The sequence below is a fragment of the Equus przewalskii genome, chromosome 30 (assembly GCF_037783145.1).
Source record: "Equus przewalskii isolate Varuska chromosome 30, EquPr2, whole genome shotgun sequence".
NCBI lineage: Eukaryota > Metazoa > Chordata > Mammalia > Perissodactyla > Equidae > Equus > Equus przewalskii.
In genome coordinates, this window is record NC_091860.1 from 10,841,724 (window position 1) to 10,869,280 (window position 27,557).

Sequence of the window (27,557 nt, forward strand, 5' to 3'; positions counted from 1 at the left end):
TCTGTAATATAGCAGTAATCAATAAACTAAATAGATTGGGAGAACACTACAAGGAGATCAGTTGGACTAAAACTAGAGCGCCCCGAGGTAATAAAGACAATGAATTGTTTAAGCCTGTTGAATAGTGTTTCTCCAACAGAAATGACAGGGTAAACAGGAATAATTAGTTGTTCTACAACTCAGAAAACAGTAGATGGGGCACAAATGGTATAGCTGTGTTCACTTGGTGGCTACATCGTTTGAGGCTTCTAAATTCATCAATGGCTAAGACTCATTTAAAACATGGCTATATTTCATAAGATGCTGGATATACTAAAATTCAGATTCATTTTCATAAAAGATACTTTCAAAAACAATGAGCAAAGATATATCAAAAATAAGAACATTACTCAAGAAATATTTGAAAAAGTATTCAGAAGTGACTTTCTTTAGGAATTCCTCATGTGGTTTTTTATTCTTCTTTGAAGGTGACCGAATTATAAAAGTCAATGGAGAAAGTGTTATTGGAAAGACCTATTCCCAAGTAATTGCTTTGATTCAGAACAGGTAAGATTCTTAAAACATGATTAATTTTGGCCGCAGATGGGTTTTATAAATCAATGAGGCAGGTAGATTTAATACAGTATTGTATTCCTGTAGGGAATTAGTGTGATGTGAAGATAGAGAATTTTCTCTTAAAGTGATAATACATTTGAGTTGCCAAGAAGGAACTACCTAAGAATAGCTTAGTTGGTGCCTTTGCTTTGGCAGATTTATCAGATTTGTGATTAAAATTCTTTAGAGTCTAAGAGGCACATATTTGAGATTTACTGCAAGTTTCAATTGAAGTGACAAGCAAATGTATACTTTGTTTCTAATAAGTATATAAATGAATGCATATATAATTTTAAAGACTCTTATTGAGATAATTTATCTGTAAATAGCTTATTGAGTAAGATTCTCAGCTCAGATGTCTTCATTGGTTTTAACCAAGACAGCAAGGAATTTTCTTTTAATCCATATGGCTACCTATACTCTGCAGAATGATAGAATTTTGAGTTCTAAGGTAAATAAATATGTATAGAGTGACTATCTATAGGACCTTAAAGTTAATTTAGTCCCGCTGTATTTCTATCACACCCCTAGAAGATTTTTTAACATTACAAATAAAGAAATCAAAAGCCAAAGAGGTTGCCATACTGAATTTTGTCAAGAGTAGGCCATGACTCTGGAGTCCGATTTCCAGATCATCACTATTGTAGGAGGTTCTTCCCAGATTCAAATATAGTGACTTTTGATTCTCTGTTGCCTATGTTACTCACATCTACTTGTCTAGAATTGAATCGTTCTTTATTTTCTGAAGATTTTTATCAAGCTCCTCTAACTGTGTCTAAAGCAGTTCGTGCTGTAATCTAAACGATTTACACTAATGCTTTAATCCATTGTCATTTTTGCAATTAAATGATGTGATCATGATTTATTGATCTCACCATATTCTCAATACTGTTTTCATATTTAATGGCATTCTTTGAGAAAGCAAATCTTAGAAACCTTGCCTCTAATGTTGGATTCTGGGTGTTCCTGGCAGTGACACCTATTTGGTCTTAAAGGACTGATGAGACTGATGGGGACTGGTGAAGAATTTAAAACCTCTCCAGAGGCAGCGGGGAGATCCACCCCCAATTTTTTTCCTTAAAATAATTTAGACCATCCTAAATACACCAATATGTTTTGTCAGCCTGTAATTTCAGGATCTCAAGTGTATTTGCTAACATCTCTTCTTTAAAAGTATTATTTTTCCACGTAACCATAACTTAATCTTTGTTTTCCTCAAAATCTACATTAATTTTTTTGTTGCTGGTGCAGTCCATCTTTCAGAGTCATAACGCTTTGGAGTGACAGTCTTAATTTTTCAACCAATAAAGCAATTTGAAAAATAGAGAAATCGTGTTTTTTCATTATCCTATTTTCTTTTAAAAAATTGTGTTCCTTTTGTCTGCAGTTGGTAGCAAATGAATAATAATACAGCACAAAGCCATTGAGATTCTGCACTGTATTAATGTAAAAATGTATCCTTGCAGAAGAATTTATCTAAACATCAGTAGGTATTTTGTACCAACTCTGCGTGTTGAAATACAAGTGCCTACATATTTTACTAGTTAAATTTATTTGAACCTGTGGTTCTTATTGGTTTACTATTCTCAGCATTTATGAACCTAAAAATAGGGTTCCAATCTGTCAAAGAAAGGCACCAGTAAATTATTCGATTTTGTTTCCTTTTTTTGTTGTTTGTTTGTTTTTTAATCTCTTGATTGTGTTGGGGGGAAATCTTTCTGATGTTGTCAGATTAGATATTGAAGCACTGGGTGGGGAGAGCACCACCGTTCCAGCCTGATCCAAATGTAATTACAGATCACAGGACTCAGTGTAATCTACCCCTTTGAACTTTTTAAACCTAGAGAAACTTCTCTATTATTTTTAACAGGAAATTTACACTACCAAAATAAAATGAGACTTTGAGCTGTTTCTATAAAGGCTCTAAAATTAAATCATAGAGAAGAAAGTAAATAGTTGAGATGCTATATAGTTTTTTAAAATAAGGAGACATTTTGATAGTTTTGATACCTCTGAGGCCAACAGGGAATATTTCAAAATTTGGATGTTTAATATTGCTTAAAATATTAAATTGAGGATTCTTTGGTTATTTTTATGTTAACGTATTTTTAACTTGATAAATAGAATATGTGGTCAAAATTTGTAATTTGTCCTGTGAGCTGAAGTAATTATATAAGTAATTATATACTGACGGGTTTTGTTGCAGGACAAATATACTTTATAATATACTTTATATTTCTAAATTAGAAACACATTATAAAGAAGACTTGACTGATTATGAAAAGCTGAAACATATGGCAGGGTGCCCTCTGTCATGTATAATTAGCTTATTATATATAAAAGTGACTTCATTTTAATGGTTTGGATTTGAAAAGTAAAGATTTAAAAAATTAAAAATTAAACTCTTAAGCAACTTAAAAAATACTTCTGAGTTAACTATTTTTCCGTTATGCCTTTTCTATACACTTCCACTTCTCCTAAAATAGTGTATATATATTCAATTTCAGTGATACAACATTGGAACTTAGTGTTATGCCAAAAGATGAAGACATTCTCCAAGTGGTAAGTTTTATTTGTTCAAATATGAATTGCTTTATAGTCACGGATGTTAATAAAAATCCTTTAAAGATGGAGGTGAATTGAATTTAAAAAAAGAATCTAGGAAAAAAACCCCCAAACTCTCTGGTTCATTTAGCAGAGTCTGGAATTCTCTACATTTTATCCCCCTCAAAAAATTATTGTCAACTTTTCGCAATTAAGTGACATGAGAATGTTTTATTGATTCCACAGTGAACTCTTATTGTTGTTGTTTAGAATGAGATTTCTAAAGGGTTTTCCCCAGTGTTGCATTCTAGGTAGTCCTTGACCAAAAGCCAAAACTCAGGGTACAAGTACATATCCCCAGGAATTAAAATATCTTTTTTTTTTTTTTAAATGTAAGGACAGGAATTTTATAAAAGCCGTTCCTTAATTTTCCAATAACTATTAGTGTTTGTAAATTTGCTTACCAAGTAATTTGGTTGTGTCAATTCATTCCATTGGAAGTAATGTTCATAATGACTGGAGTCTACAACTTAAGGGAGAAATATGTGAGGGCCTTAGAGAGCAAATGAAACTATATTGTTGAAAACTTTAGCATTTATAAAGTCTAAAATATTTTTCCTATTTTTAGAAAGAAAATAAATTGGATAGAATAATACTTAACTCCTTTATTAATCCTAAATATTGCTGAAAGTAAAGAGATGATAAAATATATAAATTTCGTTCAAGAAAATAAAACTTTCCCACAGTTGACATTGCAGTTAAGTAGAATAAGACAGCATGAGCAAAACCTTTTAAGTAACATTCTGCAAACTAGCACATCTAGGAAATGGCCACTGAAGTTTGTGTTTTTTTAAAATTTCTTTTAGTATTCTGAATAGTTGGGTTTTTTTCTTATTTGAGAAAAATAAGGAACTTATGGAGTCTTTGTGATGGGAATGGAAATGGTAAAGTCATGTTTTTGATTTGTAAGACATCAGTTCGAATCTGGCTCAGCTAAAGTCCGAAATAATCTTCTGCAAACAATTTTTGACAAAAATATCAGTAAAGCTAATCATAATGATTCAATTTACTCACTGACATGTAAAATAGAATTACCTGAAATCTATGGAGGTCAACCTTGTGTTTTCAATGTGTGTTGATTCTATTTAGGAACGGCTTTACGCTGATAGCAGATTACCCTTCTTAAGTGCACAGTTCTGTTGGCGTTGGGGCGTCTTAACAAGGAAGGTGTCACTATCCACAGTAGTTCTCCTTGGCACGTGGAGCTAGTTGTGGAGTGCCTCTCCAGTTGATTCAGCAAGGTAGCAGACATAACCACTGAAGGCAATGCAAGTCACTGGATTAGAGATAAATGGGGGATTCGCCTCTCGTGCTCCACTTACACACTTACATCTTACTAGGAGATGACGCAGAGACAGTAGGGAAGGCTTTTCTTGAATCTTTCTTGCAATCTGATGACTCAAACACAGATGGACTTCCAAATGGAACTGTTTTCTCATCTTCAGAAGATTCTTTCCGTGCCAAGGTGAAGGCACTGGTTGGACGCTATTTCGAATAGTTCTCATTTCACAGAATGGGCTGGCATTGTCCTAAGTTCCTAGGGAAGGAATCAAATCGGATTCATCATGCTAGCCTGCTGTGTGGTTGATGAAGAGCAGCAACAGTGGAAGTAGCAGCAGTGGAAGGAATAATCTTCTAATGATGTGATCAGTGGAAAATTAGGTTTATCTGCCTTTTTATATTTTGTTTAAGACAAACGCACTTAAATAACAGTAAAATACAAAGTGTTGCAAACACAGGGAAAAATTTGTTCACTAGACTGACATGAGCAAACAGATCTTCAAGATTCATCAGTAGAGGATTCTGTTAGATTGTAACAAAATTCATTTTAAAAGCATATTATTTGAATTATTTTAATCATAAGAAATTAAAAGCCCATACCCTTAATGAGAAAAGAAAATCCCGCTTTTAAACCCAGTCTTCATTCACATTTGAATGTGCTATAATTCATTAGGAAATCAAAGGAGTATATATAATTAATGAGTACTATGCGTTTTCCCTAAATGACATTAGGATGTGGCAGCTTCTTTTCCACTTAAATGTTTTGAGCTAGAATATCTACAAATACCACTTTTTAAAGCTATTATAAAACACAAAGAGAATCGTGGATTTAAAAAACCATATGTAGAAATACTTCTCTCTCTCTAACAGATTCTAGGGCTAAAATGTTCTGTCATGGGCCTTCACAAGTATTTTTGTTCATCCTAAGTCTGTTACCTAAAATATATGCTTGTGAGGAGGTATTGGTCCCTGTGAGGTTGAATATTCATTGTAAAGAAAAGTAAACATGAACATTTTTACAGCCACTGTAAAATTATTTACCCAAGGTAAAGCCTGTCAGAGTGTATATTTTTTTGCCTGGCAACAGCAAGGCTGGGCATCCTTGGGACTTTGGTTCCTGAAGTGATGTGTGGACCAAATTGTTCTAGAGGTCCCCAGCTCACCTTTGAGAGGTGGCATAGACAATTTATTTAGTTTAAAATTTTACTCATGTAAAGACAGGTACATAATGATAAATTTCATAATTTATAGATGACTGTGATATAATGTTGAAAAACATGAAGTAAAGTTAAGAATAATTCATGACATTTTTCAACTAGTACTGGTAATACTCCTCCCGTGCTTGGCGGCCTCATTTTTTAAATCAATATATATTTTCTGGATTAACAACATGAATAGTATTACATTCATTTAGTCATTTTGACAGTATTTTATAATGTTTTAGACTGTGCTGTCTTAGGTTTAGATTTTTAAGGTGTCCTTATAAAATATAAAGCATTTCCTCTTTCATTTTCAAGAAAACAAAATGGTTTTGTTACCCTCTCAAATGTCTGTGTATGAATGAAACAGCCAACCCCATCACGTCATCTACACAGTGATGCTGACTAGATCCTTCATCACGTCATCTACACAGTGATGCTGACTGGTCCTTGAATGGACTCATGATGGGAGGCCTAGATCCAGGCATTCCTCTCAGTGGCCGCCTCGAGATATTTTGTTAAGCATTTGACTCAGTGGGCTCAAAATTAAATTTAGTTGATCGGTTCTGATCACTGTGGAGATTTTTGGATATGTCTATTGTTTGAGCAGGATATTTTGAGCCTAATTCCTGCTGTTCTGTGTTCAACACAGCAAAGTTAAACAACTTTTCTAGTATAACCCAGGCAGGTCTGAGACTAACACTTCTCTGAACCGCAGTCCTGTCCTGCCATTGGGTACCAATGTGGCGCGTAAGTGGCTTACCAAGTCACACTGCTAGTTAGCGTCAGGGCTTTATTCCAGCTCACATCTCTGGGCTGCATCCATGCCCTACTTGCCACTCCATGAAAATGTGGTATAAATTGAAAAACATAATTTAACCCAAGTTTTTTTTTTTTGGATTTGTTAGAATCACATTCAAAATAATCATAATCAGTATAATATTCTATTTAAAATTAGGTATCCATTTGTCAAGTGTGGATCAAGGTGGTCCTTCCTAGAGTGAGGGAAGCAAGAGTAGGAATTCTCGAAGGTTCTTTCCTACTTTGTTCTTTTTAAAAATCTCTTTTTAAGTAATTAGAAGAATAGTACATGCTTGTTAGCAAAGCTTCTAATATTTTAGAAAGGTATAAAATAGAAAGTGCTTCCCCATTCACGCCATCCCCTTCTCCCATGCCCTACCGTGGCATGGTTGGCATTTGTTTTACTGAACAGACAGACATGTGGTTACTTTTGCTTTTATCATAGGTAAAGGCATTAAATTAACAGGACAGTCAGTAATCTTATTTATTCTCTAGGTTTTTTCTCTTTTTTTTTTGTTTGTTTTTACTATTTAGTAGCATAAATATCAATATGTATGGTAATAGTGATTTTACGTAGCTCTGCTAAAACTGAACTGAAAGAGTATTTTAGGATTATTTAGTTACTGTTAGGCACTGTCCATATAATCGAGAGCCAGACTGTTAATACTAAATTTTATTTAATGTGCTCTTTGTGCTTCTAATTCCAAATGAACAATTCTGTGGGTCATCTTTCTTTCCTTGCTTTTTTTGCCCCTAGCCCCCTTTTTAGGAACTTTCTGGATCTATAGGCATAATAAAGCTGCTGCTATTCTATTCTCATTAAGTATGGCTTCAATTTTCAAATACAAGCTTTTAAACTACTAAACTACTGTAATATAAAACTTAAGTACAAGGGTAAAGGAAATTTAAGAAAGAATGTGGAGTGGTATATAAAATGGCTGAATGAAAAAATTGGCTAAAATTTTTTGTTATATCCTACTGCGTTCACAAGAGTTAGTCAATTGGGGAAAATTTGTGTTGTCGAATTCCTTCAAAACATCTGCATATGTTGTGAAGTTTCCATTTGGACTTAAACGTAAAAATCAAAATTATTAAGAGTCGAATATGCAATTCTTAAGACATTTATTTCAAAAATTTCTAGGCCATACCATTTCAGACAAACTTATTAATACAAGATGACTTTGACATCATTATATAAGAATATAAATTGGCATCACTATATATAAATTACTTTGTCTAAATGGTATTTTATGCTCTTTAACTGGTGCCCACTGACAATTCAAAGATCCCCAGTTTGGTGCTTTTTGACCAAGCACTTAAGAGAAAGTCTGCCACGGTTATAGTTTTCACTTCTGTTCCCAGAATATAAAGCCTTTACACTGGGTTCCATGTTGACCTCAAAGAGTTGCATATTATAATCCATTCCAGATGGTCCACCCCAGTGTTTGCCCAAGGCCTGATGAACACCTTCCTCCTGGAAGGAGTCTGAAGCCTTTCTTAGTGGGCAGTTTGTTTCCTAGTGGAACACTGAAGTCATCATGGGAGAAGAGGATTCCTTATAATGCATATTGCCTATTCCTAATTTACTTCCTTCAGCTTAATTCTGGAGCTAATTTGTGTCTGTCCCATGCCTCTCAGAATAGCCATAGAAGTTTATTCCCATAGAGTAATTCCCAGGTATGTCCATGACCTACCTGAAACCCAAACGAGGCTACAGCGGCCTGAGGGCACCACTCATTTCCCCATGGATGTTAACTAAGTGGTATTGGTTCCCAAACTTTATGAGAATGAGGAACTTTTAAACAGACAGATAGATAGATAGATAGATAGATAGGTAGATGATAGATAGATAGATAAACTTTTTTGGTGTTCACGAACTGAAAGAACAGATGAGGAAATTCAGTAATGCTCTTGAATGAATTTATATTTTATTTCTGTCAACTGTGTCTGCTTCCATTAGACAGTAGTACTGTATGTAGGACATGCTGTTCAGGCAGTCCACTGTTAATACGTGGTCCGTGTGTGTGTATTTAAGGACTCTTTGCCATAACTTTACCCAGCACTGAGGACCCATGAATATAGACTATTTAGTATTTAGAGTTCCTATATAGGAATCTTAGAGGTGTCTGAAGTATGTCAAATATTTTTTTAAGTATTTAATAGTTCTGGTTATATACTTCTATTATCAAAAGATAATATTCCTCCCCAAATTTGAATAAAGTAGGTATCTTTAAGTTATTACTTCTAGAACAGCATTCTCAGTAGAAACTCTAACCATGTTAAAACCCCTGGAGAAAATGGATTCCATGGCCAAATAAGTTTGTAATTTCCCTCTGAGTTTTACAATGTACATTAACATAATAGAAGTTTTGAGAAGTCAAGAAGCCTACCAACCAGCCTTTCCCTACATCACTGACCACAGAGAACGTTCCTCCGCATGCCCCCTTTTCAGGCGATGCTTAATAAAATTGCGCAGACATGCTGTGGGAAGTACTGTACCAGAGAGTTCACTCATCCAGACAGCTTTCCTGTCATGGAAAAGTGTCGGTGTGATTGTAGTCAGCATTAAAAAGATAGGCTTGTTGTGTCAATGGTACATACCCAAAATGTGTATTTTGATTGACTGTATTCATGCCTTCAAAATATTACGGCATGCATGCTTTCTTTTATCTACTTGGCTTTAAATTCTCACTGCCTTCTGGTTTGTGTTTTATGCTATTTATCATAGGTTAAGAATTACTCTAGAAGTAATATTTTTTATGTCTTTTCAGTAGTTATGTTCATAAACTAATAAATGAGGACGAAAGGTACAGTGTTGAAAGATCTTAGTTTTTGAGTGAAATCTGTTTAATAAAAGTCATTCTTTTTTTTCCAAATCGTAGCGTAAGGCAGCTGTAGTCAGCTGACAGCTTGTGGTCATGCTCTGATTTACAGGAGAAGGAGGAGGTTGTACTATTTCAAATGCATAATAGAGCATTCGTTTCGTCATCTGGAAGCAGAGATGGAAGAAGCTCAGGGGAAATGAGAGACATCAATGTTGCTGTTGAGGAAGGGAAGCTTTGTAGCATGTTATCAGACAGCAGTGCATATTGAAGAAAATATCTGTTAGCAGAGCATGTCACCAGATGTATTTTACTTGCAAGAATAGTAGATAAATCAAATAAGAACCAGATGAAAGCCTGAGAAAAAAGATGCTCAGAAGGATACTGAAGTTATTCTTTATGCTTCACTGCCCTTTACCTCTCTTGGTACCTTCCAGAGAAATCAGTATAGATGTATTTTTAGCTTGCTGTTTCCAGCATCAATATGACAACATGATTCTGTCTTTATATCAGTAAGCAGCTTCTACTATGTTTTCCTATTTTCTGCTAGCTACAATTTACAAAGGATGTCACAGCTCTGGTAAGAAACGCACAGAAGCCATTTGCTTGCTTTCTAAGTCCTGTTTTGTAGAGATTTGTAATAAGCCAATCTATTAAAACTGTAAGTTTGCTTAGTGAAATCCCTCCATAGTTTAATCTTACTAATTTGCAGAATGTGTTGTGATATATGGTTTGCCTTATCTTTTATTTTTATGTTGGATTGCTTTTGTATCCTGTACATAGCTGGTGTTAAAGCATACTATTTATCTGCATCTGTATTTTTTTTTAAGTATCTCACCCCTCTCTTTCCCTAGCACTTTGCTGCTATGTTTGTGGCTGCACTTGAGCTTTGCAAGCTGTGTAATGCAAAGACAGGATATGATGATAGTCGTGAATTAAGCTTGTTTTGATTAGGGGAGGCTATGGAATATGATACCACACCTAACTGTCTCAGACGCTGACCCTAGTCCCGAGCTACATCGCTCTGTTTTCCACACTCTCTGTATTTAATTTCAGTTATTCTTAAGTTTTTAAAAATACTGCTAGGTAATTTCATAAGTAATGGATGAAAAATAATTTGAGCTGCTTGCCTGCCTGTTAGTAACAGAGAGATGTCTCCTTATAATAAGTAAACGAGACCAAATAAATTCATATCATATAATTTTGCATTAGCTTAAGATAAAATATATAAATTATATATAGAAGGATGAATTAACTCTTTCGTATCTTATGCCGTTAATATATGTTCTTAGTTTTTTAAACATGCATATTCCTCTCTTATTTTAGATATTAAAATATTTAGCATGGCTGTTGAAGGACTTAATTTATCAAAGTGGATTATTTTTAGGGCCTCAGCAATCATTAATTGATGTTGATACTGTTCAATAAGTTACATTTAATTTATGATAGCAGTAGCACTTAAAATAAAAATGTGTTTGATTAAGATTGTTAATATTTTCACCACTCTGGCAAAAGATCAGCATCTAGTTTTGCTGAGATTTCTCAGGCAGCCATTTAACCTGTCGACTACTGGAAAATCCTAAAACTTGAATGGGAAAAATTTTAGAAGCAACATAGCTATAGCTCCTTGGTAGGGGCAAAATTTGGTGTGTTTCAGATCTTTTGAGAAAATAGGCAATTGTAATTCGTCTTTGTTGCAGATTCTACAACTTATTTGATTTCTGAGAGTCTAGCCCTTTTCTATACTTGTGGAGCACCCTATGTTGTGTTTGTATGCATGCTTTAGTGAATGTCATGCAGGAACAAGGTAGGGCACAGTGACATGAAATAGTGCACTGCAAGAGTGGAAATGATTGTGCTTTTTGCGAATTTCACGTGACACTTTGCTCTCATTTCCATGTAGGCGTATTCTCAAGATGCCTACCTAAAAGGCAATGAAGCTTACAGTGGCAATGCCCGCAATATACCTGAACCTCCACCACTTTGCTATCCCTGGCTGCCATCCGCCCCGTCAGCCATGGCACAGCCAGTTGAAATATCTCCTCCAGACTCATCATCGAGCAAACAGCAAACCAGTACACCAGTACTGACGCAACCTGGCAGGGCCTATAGAATGGAAATACAAGTGCCTCCATCGCCAACAGATGTTGCAAAGTCAAACACGGCAGTGTGTGTTTGCAATGAGAGTGTAAGGACTGTCATTGTACCTTCTGAGAAGGTTGTAGATTTATTAACTAGTAGAAACAACCACACAGTTCCTTCACATAGGACTGAAGAAGTGAGGTATGGGCTAAGCGAGCAGACCTCCTTAAAAACAGTGTCAAGAACCACATCACCATCCTCATCCATTCCCACGGCCCATCTAATTCATCAGACTACAGGCCCCAGGTCGTTGGAAGCTTCTGGGATTTTACTTAAATCTGGCAATTACAGTGGACATTCAGAAGGAATATCAAGCAATAGATCTCAGGCTGTGGATTCTCCTTCTGCATCTGTTAACCACTATTCTCCAAATTCCCATCAGCACATAGACTGGAAAAACTATAAAACTTACAAAGAGTATATCGATAACAGACGATTGCACATAGGTTGTCGGACAATTCAAGAAAGATTAGATAGTTTAAGAGCAGCATCTCAGGGCACAGCAGATTATAACCAGGTGGTACCGAACCGCACTACTTTGCAGGTACGACGTCGAAGCACCTCTCATGATCGAGTGCCCCAGTCGGTTCAGATTCGGCAACGCAGTGTGTCCCAGGAAAGGCTGGAGGATTCTGTGTTAATGAAGTATTGTCCAAGAAGTGCGTCTCAAGGAGCACTGACGTCTCCATCTGTTAGTTTTAGTAATCATAGGACTCGTTCTTGGGATTATATTGAGGGACAGGGTGAGAGCTTAGAAAATAATTCTGAAAGTCAAATACCTGATTCAAATGGAGAACGAAAACAGACTTATAAGTGGAGTGGGTTCACTGAACAGGATGATCGACGAGGTATTTATGAAAGACCGAGGCAGCAGGAAATTCATAAATCTTTCCGAGGTTCCAATTTTACTGTGGCTCCGAGTATTGTTAATTCTGATAACAGGCGAATGAGTGGCAGAGGAGTGGGAGCACAGTTTAAAAAAATTCCATCCGATCTAAAGACAACGCAGTCAAACAGAAATTTTCAGACTACTTGTGGAATGTCACTGCCTCGAGGTGTTTCACAAGACAGGTCACCTCTTGTGAAAGTCCGAAGTAATTCTCTGAAAGCGCCTTCTACGCATGTCACAAAACCATCCTTTAGCCAGAACTCGTTTGTTTCTATCAAAGACCAAAGACCGATAAATCACTTGCATCAAAACAGTCTATTGAATCAGCAGACGTGGTTAAGAACTGAAAGTGCGCCCGATCACCAGGTAGAGACCGGGAAGCCCCCCACTTCATCTGGAGCTTCTGTTACGCCTGCCCCTCAGCTGAGTGAGAACTCTGGCACTTCAGATTTAGAGTTACCTGTCACTCAAAGCAATCAGGATTCAAATTTACAAGAGGCTGAAATTCAGCAGTCAAATACTTTAGATAATAAAGAAACTGTCGTCCTGCGAGAAAAACCTCCATCTGGTCGTCAAACACCGCAGCCTTTAAGGCATCAGTCGTACATCTTGGCAGTCAATGACCAGGACACCGGGTCAGACACCACCTGCTGGCTGCCTAATGATGCGCGTCGAGAAGTCCACATAAAACGAATGGAGGAAAGGAAGGCCTCAAGTACCAGTCCGCCGGGCGATTCCTTGGCGTCCATCCCATTTATAGGTGAGCTCATTCATAGTCATTGGCTATTATGTCGAACATTTAACAAATCTGCTCAGCCAAGTATTATTTCTAGTTCAACAGACACACAAATTTTACAGTGTGATTTTAAATCATTTGTTCTGAATTTCCTGCACTGAGCTTAAAACCAGAGTCATGAGCTTTCACCCTCAAAAATTATTTCTAGTAACAATTTTCTTTTAAAAAAAAAAACTTTATGTACTCAATACCTATTTTTAATTTTTATTTTGATGAAACAAATTCCTACCATCTGGGGCCAAGGGACTGAGCAAACCAAATTGTACCTAGTTGATGATTCATCTGAATGAAAAGCCGAGTGGAACGGTTTTGCTAATTAGTAATCAACCTTTCATTTAAACAGTGCTACTTACTTTTCTAAAGCTCATTTCTCTGTAAATTTAACTTGAGCTGAACGAAAAGACCTCCCCATTTTCAAGTTACTTTGTCTTACAGTAAACCTTGGAATAGATTTGGAAAAATGACTTCAATTACAAACACGTGCCCCAATCTAGAACAGCTCTTGTGTTCACTGAGTCTTTAGTCTGCTCCCACACCCTCCAGGTGTATTCTTCACAAAACAGCCGGTGTGATGTTCTAAAAATATAAATCAGATCATGCTACTCTTCTGGCTAGAGCCCTGTGTTTACTTCCCATGTCACCCAGAATGCAATCCAAAAGTCCTGCCATGGCCTGCGAGGCCCTCCATGATCCGCCCCACAACACTGCTCCACCTCTCTGACCCCATCTGCTATCATCCGTGTGTGTGTGTCCCATCTTCAGCCACGCCAACCTCCTTGCAGCTCTGGAACCTGCCAGGCATGCCCTGCCTCAGGGCCCTGGCACCGCCAGTTCCCAGTCCTGGAACACATTCCGCAGATAGTCACGAGACGCTCGCCCTCACTACGTCTGGGTCTCTGCTCCAATACTCCCTGATTTATCAAAGCAGCCCTTCCTGACCAGCCTGTCTAAAATAGGTACCCCCCGCATACACAGAACCTGACATTCTCTGTCTCCTTAAGCTACTTTATTATCTTCATATCACTTGTTTCTGCTTGATATGTTTTGTGTTTTGTGTTTATTACATGATTCTCATCAGAGCTAACATAAGCTACAGGAGATCCAGGATTTGAGATCTTTTGCTTGCTTATAGAAGGCGCTCAGTAAATATTGGTTGAAATAATAGATTAATGATAACCTTGAGATGATGAGATTATATATATATCAAGATATATTTATATATGTATATGTATATGTATATAGCAACACCAAAAAAAGGTTCTCAGCGTAATTACTGTGCAGTTCTAAGACATAATCTGCGAACAGGAGTATTATCTTCATTTAAAAAGTGAGAAATTTAAGCTATAGAGAAATTAATAAGCGGTGGAGACCAGGACTTGGCTTCCCTGATTGAGCCTCATCACAGAGCCCGTGCCAGAGGGCCCCATTTATATGGAAAGCGTGGTGAGCAGCGCCCCCTGGAGGTGGGTGGTGCAAGGGCCTTGCTCTGAGGCCGAGGCCCACACCCTTTCCCACCTGTCACCCTGTAGGTTCATGAAGAATTCTCATAATTTTACAATATCATGTGCTTCTCTTTGAGTAATATTTCAGAGTTTTTCTTTTCTAGAGAAACTGAAGCTATTGAGCTATTGGACTGTCAGGTGTCGCTATCAGGATGAGCTTTAAAAAAAAAGTTCTGTATAATTTATATTTTTTATAAATATGATATATTCAGGTTGTAAACATTGTGGGGGATCTCAACCTAAATTGTACTGTTACTTACATCTGTACCCTTAAGGCCCAGCTCAGTGATTAGAACTTTACTGTAGATGAAACTTTATACATTATCTAGATATTTTATAGAAGATAACTGAGTGTTAATGATTGTTTCATGATTTTCTTAAAACATAAAAAGCCTTACAACCTGTGACTGTATTTCATAGGCCTGTGAGATCTTAACCAGAATAACGGCATTGTATTTTCTTCCTACTTGATAAGATCAATATAATTAAGTTATATTGGAGCAATAAAAAGTATGCTATGTTTATCTGTTAATATTTCTTCCTAGTTACCACTAAGTACAGGAATAAATCAAAAAGTCACTTATGTTATTAACGAGAGAACTTTGGCTAAAGTATCAAATAAAAATCTGTATACTTCTATATACATATAGATTTAGAAAGATGATTAACATAAACCATTTTGTTTATTCTTAAAAATAAAAGTGCTCACCAGTTAGTTCTCATCAGATTTTACTTTAAGTACTTAGTATCTTTTGTTTTATGAATCATGACTTGTATCATGACCCAGGATAGAAATGTCTTTATAGTCCAATTGTTTCATGTATGCCTCCTAGATTCTTAGTGTATAATATATGATTACTATGATCTATCCATTATACCATGACCAGTGGACTAGGGTAGAATAAAGAACTGAAATATGAACGCAGAATTTAATTAGAGACTGTGTTGTTAAGTATATAAACAACCAATCAATAAAAGAACTTTTAGCATTTCATTAAATATAAGTTCCAAAATTTAATATTGAAATCCTTTTATTAATGAGCTTTAAAGTTTTATTTGACCATAGGTGTTTTTATTTCCAATCTAGTTACTTTAAAAATATATATTTTAGTGGGATAGACACCAGCATTGAAATGGAGTGAAAGAGACTGTTTGCGATGTTTCCCAAAGTATTTTTCAGGAACGCTAATTCCATTTGATTAAGGGGAAAAAAAAGAGATCAGTGATAAAATAAATCGAGAAGTGCTGGGTTTAAATAGTTAAGTTTTGTCTGTTTGTCTTTACCATAGGACTCTGAAAATCAGTATTGTGCTGCTACGTATTTTCTAGGCAGAATATAATACAATTTTTCTCAGAAGTATTCAACCATGGATCCTTTTGTTTAGAGTATCTCAATTTAGTCTGCCATAAAACACACTTTGGAGGGTGTTGGTCTATGCTCCATGCTATTTTATGGAACATTTAAATTAAAAGGAAGAAAAGAAAGAAATTAAGGTTTACTTTTGTATTGTCACACTCCAGAATCTTATATTCTGTGATTTTAATAATTAGTTTTGTTATCTGGAAACATTATAGACTAATGCAAAAATAATAATAATTAAGTGCCCTGGCTTTGTTCCCCAAAAAATCAGAGAATGGAGCCAATTCATTTATTTACTTACCTATAATTCAGAGCTAATACTCTGACTTACAGAAAGACAATCGTCTGACATTTTGTTACACATTTAAAGTCTCATATTTCTGTTGGTTCACAAAGGTTTAGAAAAATGAAGAAGATAAACCATTTTATTTGTTTTTAAATTAGGACTATCAGTCATGAACATACCCCACACGCACACACATTTTATAAAGCGTCATAGTAAATACTGAAAATAAATTTCAACTTCTTTTACGTGTAAACACAAAATGAGTAATGAGTTTATAAGTAATTTGACATAGAGTAGCAGGAATTATGATGTATTCTACAATCCTGAGTTTCTACAGTTCTTTATACTACTGTAACTATTAATGTAGAGAAACTATAGCTGTATTACCCACACCCAGAGTTCATCTCAAATTCATTTTCTCCTCTTTTTTGCCATGTTTCTAATATTCCTGCTTGTTCTTCTCACCCCAAAGTTGGCCAATATGTGTCTTTAGTGTTAGCCAACATAAGATTGAATTAGATTGGCACAGCCTTATTGGCACTGCCATTGTAAACCAATTTAGAAGTTTTTTTTTTTTGAGGAAGATTAGCCCTGAGCTAACATCAGCCACCAATCCTCCTCTTTTTGCTGAGGAAGACTGGCCCTGAGCTAACATCCATGCCCATCTTCCTCTACTTTATATGTGGGACGCCTACCACAGCATGGTTTGCCAAGTGGTGCCATGTCCGCACCCGGGATCCAAACCGGTGAACCCTGGGCCGCTGAAGCGGAACCTGCAAACTTAGCCGCTGCACCACTGGGCCAGCCCCCAATTTAGAAGTTTTAAAGCTTGTAAAATATATACATAGAGCTAGGTACAGTGTCTATACGGGTGAAGTGAGCGATCTGAAATCTACCCAAAAGGAATGGGAGTGAGTGACTCACCTTATACCCAGCTTCTTCCTTTGGGAGCGCCAGTGTCTAATGCCAACAGTAATATGATAGGAGGATGCAGGGAGCTCCCAGCCGCTCTTTTATACAAATACATACTGAGTCTTTCTACACAGCAAATAATCTGTAAAGAGAAAACTATACTCTGTCATCATATGATCTTTTTCATATACCAGCTTTCCCCCAAGAGTGATTCCCTTGATTCTTAAGCTTAGATAGAGATTTTTGCCTCTATTCTTTGAGTAATGATGTGAGGTAATTTTTAATATAGTAATGAAAAATACCCGAAACTTCGGTAGTACTTTATAACCTACCAAGTATCTCATATACAATCCTTACAGCAACCCAGTAGGGAGTTTAGGTCAGAAATAAATAACCCGCTTTATGGGTAAGGAGAATTAAGTAGTTTGCTCAAGGTCTCTTGGCAGCTAACTGACAGAACTGATTGTCTGCTGGCTCCAAATCTCGTGTTCTTTCGACAATGCCCTGAAAATGTGCTAAAATTAAAATCGTGGCCTTTTACTGTTTTAAATCTTAGCCTAAAATATGATTCTAAACTTCACAATTCTTAACTCAGATTTCCCAAGTTTGAATCGGCATCTTTTCACTAAATAAAAGTATGTGTTCCAGGTTTGTTAATAAAACTGTTCACCGTGGAATAGTTTTAGATGCTCATTTATCTTCCTTTTGTTAGTAGCATTAGTTTCTATCCTAGAATATTTTAAATTTGTTGGTAGCACACCTTGTGGAATACTCTGCTTACTTATTTAGGGAAATATTTTTTTTTTAACTTAGCACTTATAAAAACTATGGAATTGGGGCCATTGCAGTGGTGCAGCGGTTAAGTGTGCATGTTCCTCTTTGGCGGCCTGGAGTTTGCCGGTTCAGATCCTGGGTGCGGACATGGCACCGCTTGGCATGCCATGCTGTGGTAGGCGTCCCATGTATAAAGTAGAGGAAGATGGGCATGGATGTTAGCTCAGGGCCAGTCTTCCTCAGCAAAAAGAGGAGGATTGGCAGCAGTTAGCTCAGGGCTAATCTTCCTCAAAACAAAAAAACAACCCACTATGGAATTGTTTCCCTAAGGTAGACTTTCTAGATTTTTGGCTAGTTCCTTTAATGTTGAAGATAGGTCCACTAGTAACCACACTCTCAGCTAGATCTGTCAGTTTTTAAAATAGATCCAAACCCAAAAAGCCCCCTAGTTTAGAAAAACCTGGAAGTATTTTATATTGTTAACAAATTAAACAGATAATTTTACCCCTTGAGTAATTTTACTATGGTCTGCATCTTGAGCAAGAATTGACCCTTCTGTTAATCCTAGTCCAATTTCTTTATTTTATCCAGGAAAATTAAGTGGCTTTCACAAAGTCAAACAAGACAGGACCCCCAGCTCAGACTTCCCCATTCCTAATAGCGTGCTTATTTTATGTGTGAAAATTAATCATTTTAAAGAAAAATTGGTGCCTAATGTTTATTACATTCTTTTTAAGTAAATGTTGGATTTTTTGAAATTAATATTCCCAGCATTTGTCAGCTGGCAGGCTAGGATATTTTTCATACACACATGCCCCTCAAATACACGCAAACCCACGAAATCTTAAAACCTTAATTTAGCTCATCTGATCTATGGGACTGCAGAAATTCAGCAAAGTAATTGTAACCCATTATCTGTGGCAAATCTAAGAGTAACACTTCCCCTTGCCCTTTGTAAAATTAGAGCACTTGCCATGTTCCTCTGACACATGCTCCCTTGCAGAGGAGCTGACTAGCCCCCACATTGACGGTGATGGCACACACATTCCTGCTTCTGCTCTTACTTCATACACCTGCCTTTCAGATCCCTACCATAACAAGTCCTCTTAGATTTACAACCTCACTCCCTTCATCTCAGCACCAGCTGTCATATGGTCATGGCAAGTATGAGTAAAAGATTCAAAATTCTCCCCCCTTCTTAACGTTTCTAAAAATCATCTAATAGGAAGATAGAGCATTGAAGTTTTGGTTATTAAAATAATCAATCAAAATGACTTTCAAAAGGCCAAATGTTTGTTTAAATGCGTGTTTACTGAACTGACCATTAAAGAAGCTTGGTCTTGGGGCCGGCCCCTTCGCCAGGTGTTTAAGTTCACGGGCTCCGCTTTAGTGGCCCAGGGTTTCCCTGGTTCGGATCCTGGGCACGGACCTAGCACCACTCAGCAGGCCAGGCTGAGGTGGTGTCCCACATAGCAGAGCTAGAAGGACCTACAACTAGAATATACAACTATGTACTGGGGGGCTTTGGGGAGAAGAAGAAGAAGAAGAAAAAAAGAAGATTCGTCTTAATTAAAAAACTGAATTCCAATTATGATAATGAGTTGAACTGTTATAAAAATTGGGGATAATTGAACTAGGTGATGGTGCCATCTTACCAGCTACATAAAAGTTAACGAGACTTCCTGCTTCAAGAGCTCCCTACGTAATTAACGAAAACATTTCAGTGAGTCTACAGGGGTCTGTCACTTGATCAGAGATTGGATACACACGTTCATATATTAGTGGCTTATTTTTTAAGCGTTCTTTCTAACCATACCCTTTTAATTGAATGTATGTGGAGTTTCTCAAGCATGCCATTTTTATCAACCTTACACTTTTTAACCTGATGTTCAGTAATGGTATTAATGGAGTTAAGTAAAATTAGATTGAACACCAAACAAAACTGTGGTATTGCCAAAGATTAAGAAATTGCTGCTTGTTAATACATAAGAAAGAGCTTGTGCTGGCCTATTGACAAGATAATTCAGCCTCAGCTAACTGCTGTTCATCTCCGTTGATTTAAACTGAGTGTACATATCTCAGAAGGTAAATAAAAAGAAAAGAAATTTCTCCTGTTTGAATTTCTTGTTGAGACAAAGAATCCATTAGCAGTATTTTTTATCCTTTTCCTTAAGGGCAAGGAACAATTTCACAGATTTTTAAACATGTATTTTGCTTGAGGTATAGATTGACTTTTTGGGACTTTGCAGAGAATGTCCCTTCTCATAGGACTTGGAACAGAAGCAGTTTGTTCAATCCATATTTTTAGTAAAAAAAAAAATATATATATATATACGATCGTGCTATTTTGGAACTATATATACACTTCTATATTAGTCACCATTTCTTCCAACTTATACAAATTTACTCCTCCCCTTGCAACGTATAGCTTATTCCATCCCTGAATAGTATACTGTTAACATTCCTTAAATTATTATTTAATTTGGGGAGGGGGTAGGATTACCCCTTCCTAGCAGAGGTGAAATAAAAAGCAAAATTACATCAAGGCCACAGTCTGTGCCAAAAATTCTGATAATTTCACTGAGTTGTATAAAATTATTCTCAACTATAATTGCAAAATATAAGCTACATTGATGATGTGCTCTTTTTGAATGATTACGTGAACTGTGAGAAAAATTCCTCATGACCCAGCTCATTTGAGAAGGGACCTTTTTTGCTGTCTGCTCTAACTTGCAACGCTGGACAATGGGTGTTAATGAGGAGCGATGCTTGTTTGTGAAACACATTCTACTCCACTTTTGTATTGATCAGAATTCTCTTAGTTATGGATGATAGAAACTTACATCCAATTAGCTCATGCCAGAAAGGAATGTCAGCTCACAATGAAGAAATTCCTGGGCAGACCTAGTTCTGTGCTTGGCTGGGTCTGGGCACTCAAGTGATTTGATTTGAGTCAAAGATTGTGTTTCTTTTTCTCAGTTCTGCTTTCTTCCTTCTCAGATACTTTTTCTCCACATGGTGGAAAACATGGCTACTGGCAACTCACAGTTTACTGATTTTTAAAGTTCTTGTTCCCTAAGGAAGGGAAGAGAAAGACCATAATTTTCTCAGTAGCTATATGTCGAATCTGATGGAGGTACCATAATTGGTCCTGACTGGATCATATTCTTAGCCCTGGCCAGTCACTGTGGACTCAGTAGTAAGGCCCTGTGCTGGGTTGGGGCTAGATCTTGTGCCCATCCACAGGAAGTGAGGCCCTCTAGTAAATTCCACCGAACCTCAAAGATGGAGATGGGCAGGGAAACAACATACGTCCTCTGTGGTTGGTCATCTTATAGAATATGAAGAGGAACAAATCGGATAAGAACATCATGGGGTGAAAATATTAGCCAGTTTATTAGATGAAAAACAGCTATGTATCACTGTCTTTTATTTTCTTTCATTAGTAGTCAGGTTTTCACAAGGTTTTTTTCACATTTTTATTAGGCTTTTGTATTTCTTCCATGAATTGTCTTTTCACGTGCTTTGCTCTTTTTCTGTTGTGATTTGAGTGGTTCTTTTATTTATAAGAGCTCTCAGTGTATATTAGGGCTTCCATTCTTTTTTCATGCTTTGTTGCCTGCAAAATGACTAACAGCTGTACATAAATGTACACACAACATACTTGCTTGATTTTGTATATGTCTGCATTTTTCTTGATTTGTGGGATCTTTTAGATGTTCTTCTAGAATAATAATTGATAAGAAATAACAGTAGTAGAAGTTTCTTATTCCAATATGAATAATCAATTTTAAACATCATAACTTGTAGTATTCTCCGTTTGGAAAAAATCCAAATTGAATTACGGAAAATATTTTATCTGTGAGAATTAGCTTTTATCTACCTTTGGAAAACACTTTTTCAAAAATGAAACAAAATTTTTGAACAAATTTTTGAACTTTTGAAAAAATCTGTAATTTTTTTACAGATTAATAAACAGTGATTAGTTGAATTTATTAATATAAAAATTTCATGGGGCTGGCTCCGTGGCTGAGTGGTTAGGTTCTCACGCTCCACTGTGGCAGCCCAGGGTTTGGATCCTGGGCGCGGACATGGCACCGCTCATCAGGCCATGTTGAGGCGGCGTCCTACATCCCACAACTAGAAGGACGTACAACTGTGTACAGGGGGGGTTTGGGGAGATAAAGCAGAAAAAAAAAAAGATTGGCAACAGTTGTTAGCCCAGGTGCCAATCTTTAAAAAGAAAAAAAATTTCAGTCTTCTTCAGCTTTTCTTTGTTGTGAAGAGCTATGGGGCTTCTAGTCAATAAAGTAACTTAAAGCCTCATTTCTTAAGTCACTTCTTTGATTATGTAATTCACTTTACCATGAATGATTATGCCACTTGATAATAGCAAGTCTGCAGCTCTGATAGTTCATAAACATGTTCTTACGTGTGTCATTTTAATGTCTTAATGTAGTATGTGGCATGCCCAGGACAAGGATGACCAGTTATTTTCATCTGACAGAATATTTGTTTGATTGTTAAAACTCTAGAAATCAGTTGAAAATCTGATGGCACACTGGTTTTCTCCTTGGACACCTAAATAATGTCTATTTTCTTACATTGGAAAATGAGATACGCCTGAATTATTCTTGTTTTTACATAATCTACACAATGATGATAATTAAAGCATATGTGAAAATTAGGGTTTTAAAATTTCAATTAATCAGTATAATGAGAATGATATTTTTAAAACAATAGAAAAGTTTTTGTATTTTCACGGGGAATAAAGAATTTATTAGTATAATCCATACATGTGAGGTAATGTAATTTTGTGTATTCTAAAAGTATATCTAGCTTTCCTTTTCTCTTTTAACATAGTAGTGAATATATTTCTTCTGAAGAATGCACGCAGTACTGAAGTGTGTAAACACAATGTTCTGGTCTCTCACCCACACCTCCTCCACTCACTCTTACTTCCCAGAACAGGCGGGTGTCTATTTCCACCTTGTTTGCACACATATATTTGAAGCAGAGGTTATTTAAATGCAAAAATTTCCTAAATGTAGTAAGTCAAAAGAGATTGAATGCCTACCTCAGGAAGTCCCGAGTCATCAAAAGTTGTCTTTGAAATTTTGTTTAATGCTTAATCCATGCACATTTTGAATTTCACTCCATGATGTTTAATTTCAAATGAATAAACACGTTTTCATTACTTTGCAAGGCATGAAATTGATCCTCTTGAGAGCTTTACGCCACAGCATCTCCTAAACACTGTTTGACACACATGATGACCACGTGTTCCCATAGGGCTAGTCGCTCCGCTTGGAGAAACGTTGTGTTACATGAGCACCATCTCAGTTTTTTAAAATGCCTTTTTATATCTGTATCTGGATTTATGCAGTAGATATCATCTGAACCACTCAGTGAATGTTATCAGTAAACTGTTAGTACTATCAATGCTACATAATATACAGTATATTCCCATTTGTATCAGTCCTCATGAATCCATAACAGGATTGTGGACCAGCAGACTCCGGAAGACCAGCCTATCTTATACCTATGTATCATTTGAGAAAACTTTGTTCATTTGTGGTAATTTAAATCCTAATGACAGTGTTAAAGAATACTACCACCTTTAGTGAAATTGAATTTTTATCCTTATTGAATTAATTAAAAATCTGGTATCTCGTTGCTTTTGGGAAAAGAATGATTGCATTCTCACTAACATTGATATTAAATTGTCATATGCTTAGTAAAATTGATTTATAGAGAAATTTTCAAAATGTTTTCTATTGCTAAAGTATAAGGTGCTGCTTTTAAAGAAATTATAAAAATAGAAAATCAGCTTAAGATAGTCAGAAGTAGCTATAAAATGGAAGCGTTATAATTTTGTAACGTTATTAGTCATCTTGACTAAAATGCTGATCATTAAAGTGATGGAGCATTCTTAGAATTTGGTCAAAATTAAAACAGTTTGACCTTTCGAATCGACGAATCAAAACTCTGTTCCATCATTACACTATCTTCTTTAAAGGGTTAATTATGATTTTTTAAGACTTAGGGCATTTAATTTTAAGGATTCTAGGTCTGGCATTCTATTAAATTACATTCTTTTGGCCTAAAAGTTTAAGCTATTGATGTTTTTACAAGAGTAAGAATTCTGAACAGAGCTATGGTTCACCAACTGGAAAAGAAATATAATTTATAATGTGGAATAAGAACTCGGTGTCAAGACTGTCTGGGTTTCAATTCTGTCCCTGTGGCTTGGTAACTTTACGCAAGTTACTTAACCTGTCGATCTTGGTTTCTTCATTTATAAAATAGTACTTTATTGGATTTCATAAGAATTAAGTGAAATATGATATTTAAAGTATTTAGAATGGTGTTAGTACCTAGTAAGCCGTGTTAATATGTTAGCTGTTGTTATTATGCATGCATATGCATTCACATATACATTTCTGCCCTTGACAGATAATGACAGGCTTTTGAGCAGCTTAAAATTCATAACATCTAAAATATTTATATTTCTACAAGGTACAAGGGCAGCTGCTCAAGGGGACAAATGGGGATTTCTCCTCTGGGTGAGGGCCTACATCTACATGGGGAAGAGGGCACCTATTTCTGATTTGCACAAAAGTGCCAGACAAGCTAGCAGTGGCTGTCTTAGTCCATTGGGGCTGTTGCAGCAAAAATATCATAGACTGGGTGACTTAAACAGCAAACGTTTATTTCTTACAGTTCCGGAGGCTGGAAATTGCAAGGTCAAGGCGCCAACAGATTCGGTGTCTGATGAGGTCCTGAGTCCTGGTTCATAGACATTGTGTCCTCACATGACAGAAATGGCAAGGCGCTTCTCTCTGCTAATCCCATGCATGAGGGCTCCACCCTCAGGACCTAATTACCCCCAAAGCCCCACCTCCAAAAACCAGCACATCGGGGATTAGGTTTCAACATAGGAATTTCAGGGAGACACATTTCATCTATAGCAGTGGCCTTGGTAATGTGTAACTTTCTGGAAGCAATAGACTGTACTTTCTTATTTTTCTATAAAAATGGAAGATACACTTGTTCGTGTGTTTGTGTGTGATGGGGAGAAAGGTTTTAGGAATTGATACTCTGAAAGTTAAGCCTCAACCAAATTCCCTTGCTTAACTTCCTGAAATGATCCTGTGTAACACATTTCAAATTTGGGAAGTAATCCTTTTAGGATGGTGTCTGATAATTGTTCTGCTTTTATAGGCTTAGGTTCTGAGTACCTATAAACTTTGGTATTTTGATTGTCAGTTAGTGAAGGTATTAAGTGGTTGGTAAAGAAGCAATTTATTTAATTTCTTAGACCATATTCTCAGAATTCTTTGGAATGACTAGAGTAATAACTGTATAAGTAGATTTTTAACAGACCAAATAGGTCTTTATCGGTACTTTAGTGGTTAAATGTTAAAATCTTTATCTGGTTCTTTTAGTAACGAATACTGATTATTAGTTCTATTATTGTTCTTATTAATAATAATTAGGTCATTTGACATTCTGGAATTTGTCTTCATTTTACCTTGTAGATGAACCAACCAGCCCCAGCATTGATCATGACATTGCCCATATCCCCGCCTCTGCTGTCATCTCGGCCTCTGCCTCCCAGGCCCCCTCTATAGCGACAGTTCCTCCCAGCCTCACGACGTCAGCTCCTTTAATCCGACGGCAGCTCTCCCACGACCAGGGTACGTGTCAGTGAGTGGCTTTGTAAACCATCTCTCCTTCTCAGTTTTCCATTCAGAATATGGTGACAAGCTGTGGTCTTTTCACCACTAAAAGAATCTAGAAACCACTTGCAAATGTCTAAATGCTGGGTTTGAATTACAGAATCTGGTGGACCTGCCAGCCTGGATGCCCAGCCCAGCTCAAAGACAGAAAGATCAAAATCATATGATGAAGGCCTGGATGATTACAGAGAAGATGCGAAATTGTAAGTCTCAAGCATGTTATTTTAAATATTTGTTCGTGGGTATTCAGCATAATTTTGACATATAAATACTGAATTTAACGATGTCTTCTATACTTTCTAACTTTGTGACATTAGAAGTGCAAGTAAAGAATAAAATCAAAATTGTTGTTTGGTAATACAGTCAATTGAATTTTGTAATTAATATTTCAAGATCTGTAATATACAAACATAATATGAAAAATAAATAGAGTAAATAATCACTCCCACTCTAAGCCTCCAGTGACCCAGTTCTGCTCTCAGACATAACTACGTTATGGGTTTTTTGTGTGTAGTTCCAGAGTCATTCTATGCATAAAAATCACATATACACGTTTACTTGCTTGTACGTGTGTGTGTATGTAGTCTAATTATTTTTATAAACAAATGATAGATGCTGTCCACGCTGACCTTACAGATCATTCAATGCATATATTCCCACCTCATTCTTTTTCATGATGGTTGAATTTTCCATTGAATGGTTGTACCATAATATAAACTAGTATTCTTTATCCTATTATAGACATTTAGATTGATCTAATCTTATAGTGCCACAAACAATGCTTCAGTGACTACATTTGTACATAGTTCATTTAGCACATAAGTGAGTGAGTATGGTTGGAAAAGGGATTGTTACACCAAGGGATGTGTGTGTTTTTTATTTTAGTATCCACTGTCAGTTGCTTTCTATAAAGGATAGAGCAAATCACATTCTCACCAACAGTGTACAGAAGTCTCTGCCACTCCCCTCACCAACACAGCGTGTTACTTAACTTTTGATTTTCTGTAAATCTAATGGTATTCTATTGTAGTTTTAGTTTGAAAATTTCTTATTATTAATTGAACATCGTTTCATATATATCTAAGAGATGTTTATATTTCTTTTTCTGGGAAGTGCTTTTCCATATCTGATTAACATTAAGAACTGAGAAGGAGAGACGCCCCCCTGACAGCCTCGTTAGCATTACAGCTCTGGTTCTCTAATAACACAAAGCCCAGTGTTCAGCCTGAGTAGCTTCTTCTTTGATCTAAAAAAAAATGGATAAGAAAATCTCACACTTTAGGCAGAAACAGTTTTAATTTACCAGATAACTAAGAAAGCTTCTGTAATTGAATCAAAAGTTGAAGGGCTTAGAAAACTAGCTGTTTTTCTCGCTTGCATTGAACAGTGAACATTTAACATGGTAAAGATGAAATGTCAGCTATTAATGAAATGTTAGAGTGGTAATACTCAAATAATTGTTACATCTTTAAAATATTTTATGCACTTATTGCAAATATTTATACACTTCTTTTCCAACAGGTCCTTTAAGCACGTGTCTAGCCTGAAGGGAATCAAGGTTGGTATTCAATATTTTAAAAATACCAGCCAGTGATAAATGTTTCTATTTACCTTAGTTTACATGAGCTCTTCTTAGAGAATTATTTCTTTCATCCATTAGACATTTCGTATTTAAATATCATTAACCTTCAATTCTTGAAGTTTCAAGTACACTTGGAAAATATTACGTATAAAATGTTCTTTTCTAATTTTGAAACATATTCATCGAGTATATAGTCCTTTACACACATTATGCTGATTTTTCTCACTTTATCAGTATATGGCCAGAAATCTAACTCCCTAGCAATCCTTCT

The 27,557-nt window shown here is 36.2% G+C and overlaps 1 protein-coding gene across 18 annotated transcripts in view; it reads left to right on the forward strand.

Moving 5' to 3' along the window:
- The window catches only part of ARHGAP21 (Rho GTPase activating protein 21), a 130,819-nt gene that overhangs the window by 82,655 nt on the left and 20,607 nt on the right, over window positions 1–27,557 (forward strand). For 9 of the 18 annotated variants that reach the window (XM_070600979.1, XM_070600981.1, XM_070600983.1 and 6 more), the window contains 7 exons: window positions 468–546; window positions 3,102–3,156; window positions 9,852–9,881; window positions 11,205–13,092; window positions 25,504–25,662; window positions 25,805–25,907; window positions 27,226–27,262. In XM_070600979.1, the coding sequence (XP_070457080.1) occupies window positions 468–546; window positions 3,102–3,156; window positions 9,852–9,881; window positions 11,205–13,092; window positions 25,504–25,662; window positions 25,805–25,907; window positions 27,226–27,262 (2,351 nt within the window). The remainder of the gene's footprint in view (window positions 1–467; window positions 547–3,101; window positions 3,157–9,851; window positions 9,882–11,204; window positions 13,093–25,503; window positions 25,663–25,804; window positions 25,908–27,225; window positions 27,263–27,557) is intronic. The other 9 variants (XM_070600987.1, XM_070600991.1, XM_070600988.1 and 6 more) reach the window with 1 other exon arrangement.